Genomic DNA, 7035 nt, shown 5'->3' with positions numbered 1-7035 from the left:
TCTGACGACCTGTAAACACACAAACACCTTCAGACTAAAACTGATCAGAGTGCAGCGTGTTTGGGTTTTTATTGTCTTTTTCTTTTGAGATATTCAACAATATCTATATATTTTTGTATTTTTGTGTGTCATCCCCAGCCTCTTCTGTTTGTGTTTTCTAGTAAGTGAACACACCACACATGCACTCTGCACAAACACCCGGTACATCAGACTGTTACTACTGAACCTGAAGCCACAGCACAAAGACACTGATTTTCTTTTCTTTTTTTTCTTCTCTAACTCACTTATTAATATTTCTTCACTAAGTCTTAATTTTAGTTCATTGATCACGAGGATGAAGCGATTTATGACGATCACAACATCACAGATTCATGTTTTTTAGATAAAAATTGTTTTCCTGACCAAATAAAAAGTGTTTTTTTTTATGTGCAGGGTTGCTATGAGTGATTATTACCCAGACACACACCCAGAAACCAACCAGAAGAAAATAAATAGGAAATTAATCAGCAACAAATTTCACAAATGATTTGTTTCAAGGGGGTTTTAAGCAAAAATACCAAAGAATTAGGTCTCGGCTTCTTCTTTTTTGGAGGTGTTTATGACAAAGATGAAGAAAAAATATATTATCAATACTACCAGAACTCAGAAGTGCAAATGTCTCACTCTGGTTCATGTTTCAGAGGTGGAATTTTTTTTAATAAACTTGCAATTAATGTTGTGAAATCCAGCTGGGAGACAGATGTGGTTGTTTCTTTACAGACGTACAGTAAGGTGGCCTCGGTGATTACTTCAGGGACCTTGGTAAAATCAAGTATCAGGGATAAACAAGTCAACAGAACAGGTGTGTAATCTCTGTTTCTTCATCTTTACACAAACGCACTGTTTGACACTTTTGTCACAGAAGATAATATTCAACAGCTCAGACACAGGAAACTCATCCACACTCATGTCCACAGGTTAGGCATAAATAACATCTATATATCTGTGTAAATATTCCTTCAAATATACGTCTTTATTTTATTTCATTTTTTACTTTTTTGTACTCCCCTTGGTGTAGTTTCACGATCACGATGCTTTGGATGTTTCATGTATTTAAAACAAACAAATAAACCAAAAAAAAAAAAGCAGCAGCAAAAGCAAAAATGCTTCTTGTTTTCTCATCTGTTTTGGATGAATTAGAGTTTTGAACATTCTCAGAGTAGCACCAGACACAGTAGAAAAAAAAAGTTCAACTATGGATTAAAAACAAACAAAAAAAAAAACTACAGCGTATGAACCCCCCGCCCCAAAATAAAGAAATCAAACACAGGTAGAAAGATCCAGAAAGGCACTTAAGTGTGATGAGAAACTGAAATGACAATTGGCCTTAAATTAAACGTCAAGTTTGTAAAAACCATTTCCCACAGTCTCAGTATCACATCCCAGTGATCCCAGTACAGAACCACCTCGTTAATGGAGTTTATCCTGTAAATACTCCGGTCAGTCTCACTTGAGTGTCTTAAATGCAGCATCATCGGACACGTGTCGGTAACGAACTGAATCCAGAGGTCAGACAAGAACAGACACAAACATTTTAGTTAAATAAAAAAGGACACGTTGGATCTCTTTCAATCATCAAAGTTCAATATCATTGTTTTCTTTTGTTATTAAGAGTCTCCTGTGATGTTTAGAGCTGAGCTGTATAGTTACTTTATGATGCCACACACCCAGACACCAACAAGTCCTCTACAGCTGGGTGGTTAAACGATCGGTTTAAAAGGAGATTAGTGAGAAAAAACTGTAAAAAGAAATTCATAAATAATGTTTTTCTGACGCAAAATATATAAAAACTTAGATCTCAGCAACTTCAATGTGAATATTTTCCCACTTTTCCTTGATCTTGAACTCAATTTTTGGTTTTTTTCTAACAACAAAGACAAGTAAGGAAAATATATAAACGATGAAATGTTCATAGTGTAAACAGGAAACAGGAAGAACAGAGTTGTTAATATTCAATCAGTCTGTGTTGTTTTTAGACGGTCACGTGACCCTCGTTGGTCCACTGCAGCTTCGTGTATCTGACCTCTGACCTCTGACCTCTGGACCGGACAGAAACCTGACACTCGTCTGTTTTTGAGAAGTTTTCCTAATCAGAAAAAGAAATCTGATTAGAAATAATGTTAATGAATCATTCACTAATTCTTCACGAGCCGTTAACAAGAGCAACTTCCAGTAAAAAATCCTCCTCCTGCGTTTAGTTTCAGTGGTCACTCAGGCGTTTCCATGATGACGACGATTTACTCTTATTAATAAGGTTGTAAATGATTAATTAGCTTTTTATTAATGGATCCTGTGTTGTTGTTGTTGTTTGCACATTAGTGTTGAACGTCCACTCTCTGTTTATGACTTTCTCTCTCTCTGCGCAACTCCGGATGATGACATCTTCAGTCGGCGGCAGGTCATAGACCGTCCCGTCGCCTCTCTGGTTTCTGTGGAAACCGTCTGATGGATCTCGTGGCGCTGTGGCGTTCACCGACAACAAAACGTTTTGGCGGTTCAGGTCGTGGGTTCGATTCCCCTCTGGATCCACTTGTGGTGCTGTTAAGGCGTCGGGAGCCGTCGGGAATCTGTGCGCTCACAGACATTTCCACACGAACACACTGCGACAGACGGACACACAATAATAACACAGAGTTTGACAGACTTGGGTGCTGTGGAGCGAAGTAAGAGTTCATTTGCAAAAGCAGATAACTCCGTTTTTAAAAAATTCTAGAATTTTCATTTTTGTATTTTTTATTTACATAAGGTTATATCAGTCAAACCAAAGTTGAGTGACTTTAAGATGTAAAAAAACAGACATATCTCAAAAAAATTAAGTTTTATTGAAAACAACACTATGCAAAGAATAATTACAAGGCCTCAGCTCATTTTTTTCAAAATGGCACTTATCTGCTTTTGGGGTGTGGAGGCTGATGCACACCTAAAAAATCTTGAAAAACAGGTGCGTAGGAGCATAGGCTAGGAGTGAACAAAGGAAAAAAGGGTCTCCCGCACACTGTCAAGTTTTATTACTATATTATACTTTAGTTTTATTAAAGCAGATATCAGTGGAATGTTTTTGTTAATATAAGTCCTAAATAGTCCTATTTTCCGTCAGCAATCACTTACATGAAGTATTTCAGCCTAAACACGAGTCTCTCCGTCACTCTGCTCTGCTGTAACCCGAGGAGAAAATTTTCCTTGTGGGATACAAGTGTTATCCAATGAGGAGAGAGAACGGCATGAAGGGCTGTGTGTGCAGCCAAGGGATGCGCGTGAATGTGGTGACGTAGCACGAGGACCAATTGATGCCTGACAAGGGCGGGGGCTGCTAACTCATGGTGCGTTCAAAAAAACTCGTACTTTGTGTTTTTCCTTCCTGTGAAGTCATACCAGTTCGATCTGGTACGAGTTCACGGGTCGGAAGTTACGAGTGGCCGTTATAGGGAACTTTCACAGACAACAGGATGGTAAAAACACGAGCTACGGGTTACCTGGAACGCTACCAAGTCGTAGTTGTGACTTGAAGCTGTAACTTACGGTTTCAAAAGCCTGCCTTGAACGCAGCATTAGCCGAAACGGCCGTGAAGCTGATATCTGCTTTAAAGTCTTTTGCAAGTGACTTGACAGTGTGCGGGAGACCCTTTTTTCCTTTGTTCACTTATCTGCTTTTGCAAATGAACTCTTCAGTTATTGATCAATGATCGGTGATCGGTGAGTTTACCTGCAGTCGTCTCCTCCCGTGCTGATCACGTATTTGTCGTCGTGGGAGAAGCGGATGTTGGTCACATGAGCCGAGTGGCCGAGGTAGCGCTTGTGTTTGGCCTGAAGACAGAAAACATTCACACAAGTGTTTTTATTCCGCGTCATGTGACGTGACCAGTGTTTTCTCTACGTGTTGATAAAGGTATTTAAAGAAGACGGCGACTCACAAACTTCTCTGTACAGGGGAAGTCGAACAGTTTGACCAATCCGAAGTCGTCGCCCGTGACGATGTTCAGGCCGGTGTGAGACACACAGGAACAGTTCACGTCGGCTTTGTCTGCGTTTCGAGGCCAAATCCCCAAAACCTCATCACCGAGGATGCTGGAGGAAACAAGAGCAGCTGGACTCAATCTGACCAACGTGTGTGTGTGCGTGTTTTCTTGTACTTGTACTTGTGAAGACCGGTTTTTAACCAACCAAGTGAAGACATTTTTGGTAAGTGAGGACATTTTGGCCGGTCCTCCCTTTTTCCAACAGCTATTTGAGGGTTAAGACTTTAGATTTTTTATTTGAAAAATAGGTTAAGAGTAGTGGTTAAGGTTCGGCATTTGTTTTGGGTGGTTAAGGTTAGGGTAAGGGGCTAGGGAATACATTATATCAATGAGTGTCTTCACAAAGATAGAATTACAAGAATGTGTGTGTGTGTGTTCTTGTACTTCCTACGTTGTGAGGACCATCGAGAGTTTTTAATCAACTGAGTGAGGACATTTTTGGTAAGTGAGGACATTTTGGCCGGTCCTCACTTTTTCCAAGGGTTGTTTAAGGGTTAACACTTTAGCTTTTAATTAAGTTCATATAAGGTTAAGAGTAATGGTTAAGGTTAGGGTAAGGGGCTAGGGAATACATTATGTTAAAAGTGTCCTCACAAAGATAGCGTTACAAGGATGTGTGTGTGTGTTACCTGGTCCAGGTTGCCCAGGTGATCCTGTCGATGATGGTCTGGTCGTTCACCAACTTCCCAGAAGGAACTTCAAACACCTGCCGCTTATACACTCCTGTCGACACCTACACACACACACACACCAAAAAAAGATTTCTGAATGATGTACTGTATGTGTGGGTGTTTATATGTGCCTTGAAATAATAGCTGCATATCTGTGTGTGTACCTGTATACATCTGTGTACACCTGTATATAATATCTGCGTGTGAACCTGTATATAACATCTATGTGTGTACCTGTATATAACTTCTGTGTATACCCATATATAACATCTGTGTATGTATACCTGCATACAGTGGCGAACCGTGGACCCAGACCCTGGGCCTTCAATAGGACCATGTAGCAATAAAAAATTAAACATAGCAATAGAAATAATAGCCAGAGCCTTGTCACATGGATGGTCGGCATATTACATGTTTCTTTGCCCTAACTGGCTTCACAACACACAAGGTGATTCTGGAAAAACAGTCATTCAAAGCTGGCTATCATGAATCACTTATTAAAAAAAAAAAAAAAAAAAAAAAACTAGCAAATCACACATTAACTTATTTGTTTAGCTGGAATGAAAGTAAAATGTCAATCATGAGCTGTTCAACAACTAAAGATGTATTTTTGATAATGTTTTTTGTGTTTGTTTGAGCTTTATACACAGTTGAATTTCACTGTGGATTTAATATTTCTGCCAAAAGTGGCTATAAAACAAACACCTCCTGAGGTGACATGGGAAAAAGGCACAAGCTCTTTGTAAATGTTCAGCCATTTTCACTGACCTTAATGGCTATCAAACTACCGGTATAAGCAAATTGTAGGTTTAAACAGTACAAATTCAGTTCTGTGCTGCTGCTGCTGCTGCTGCTGCTGCTGCTGCTGCTGCTGCTGCGGCGCTGGGTCTGTGGGTCTGTGGGGCTTCAACAGCAGAACTGACCCAGCTTAAAGTCATGCGTTTAATCAGCACCATTTAAACTTCTAATAAATAAATGTGCGCTCCGGCCACAGACTGTAGGCTCCGCTCTTTCCTTACGGTAACTATTCTCTTGATCAGCGTGGTGAAAGCATAGACTGTAGGGTGAAAGACAATCTCGTTGTTGTTGTTGTCACCGACGTGGCAAAGTGTCGTGTGTGTACGGGGGAAGGGAGGGGCGGGGGTGACAGGTCCAGCAGAAGGACAAACTATCCTGCGTTTAAATAACATGTCGAAAATATCTGCTTGACAACTCATGGAGCTGGAAGCAGCCCTAAATAAGTAACTACACTTTAACAACAAGCCCAAAAACCCGCAACCCACGACTACCAATATAAGCGACTTCACAGAAAAACAAAGTCACGTAAAACAAAATCACGTATAATAAGCGGACTTGGCAACCCGCTCCCTCACTATTTTGGCGGCAATGTTGTTCTGCTGGGTATTCGCGAATACCCGGAAGCTGTCGTGATATGGTCCCGCCCACAACTCAGTGGAATATGATTGGCTAAGACACCTGTCAATCTCAAATTCATGCCCACATTGACTTGCATTACACGGGCCTTCAGTCACAGCCACTGAAGGCCCTGCAGGGGGAGTCGATGATTTACTGCCCAGATACCATTGGAAGAAAAATTGTGATTGGTCCATTTGCCGTTCCATTATATTAACCCATTGTTTCCCAAGAAATATTAGTCCCAACTTTATAACAATTATCTAATATTACTTGTGTGTTGCTCACTGTATAAAATAAATAAATAAAATAAAAATTAAAAATAAAATAAATATATAGTAGTACAATAATTATTTCAATATTTTTTCTTAGGCCTTCACTGAATACCTTGAAGGCCCAGAGGGTTCCCCTCTGCCTGCATATAACATCTGTGTGTATACCAATATATAACATCTGTGTGTACCTGTATATAACCTGTGTGTGTGTACCTGTATATAACGTCTGTGTATACCTGTATATAACCTGTGTGTGTGTACCTGTATATAACCTCTGTGTATACCTGTATATAACCTGTGTGTGTGTACCTGTATATAACGTCTGTGTGTGTGTGTGTGTGTGTGTGTGTGTATAACATCTGTGTGTGTGTGTATACCCGTATGTAACAGCTGTGTGTGTACCTGTATATAACGTCTGTGTATACCTGCATGTAGTGTCTGTGTGTGTGTATACCTGTATATAACATCTGTGTGTGTGTATACCTGTATGTAACAGCTGTGTGTGTGTGTGTGTACCTGTATATAACATCTGTGTGTGTGTACCTGTGTGTCTGTGTTTGTATGTGTGTATAACATCTGTGTGTGTGTGTGTGTGTATAACATCTTTGTGTGTGTATACCC

The 7035-nt window shown here is 40.1% G+C and overlaps 1 protein-coding gene across 2 annotated transcripts in view; it reads right to left on the bottom strand.

Moving 5' to 3' along the window:
- Positions 1-2614: 2614 nt before the first annotated feature.
- LOC310997906 (echinoderm microtubule-associated protein-like 6) overlaps positions 2615-7035 on the bottom strand; it is a gene marked incomplete at both ends in the record, with an annotated part of 93896 nt that continues 89475 nt past the window's right edge. For both annotated transcript variants that reach the window (XM_083987741.1, XM_083987742.1), the window contains 4 exons: positions 2615-2639; positions 3743-3843; positions 3951-4104; positions 4685-4788. In XM_083987741.1, coding sequence (XP_083843867.1) covers positions 2615-2639; positions 3743-3843; positions 3951-4104; positions 4685-4788 — 384 coding nt within the window. The remainder of the gene's footprint in view (positions 2640-3742; positions 3844-3950; positions 4105-4684; positions 4789-7035) is intronic.

The sequence above is a fragment of the Trachurus trachurus genome (genome assembly GCF_905171665.1).
Source record: "Trachurus trachurus genome assembly, chromosome: 15".
Lineage (NCBI taxonomy): Eukaryota > Metazoa > Chordata > Actinopteri > Carangiformes > Carangidae > Trachurus > Trachurus trachurus.
This window is presented reverse-complemented; position numbering and strand designations above follow the sequence as displayed.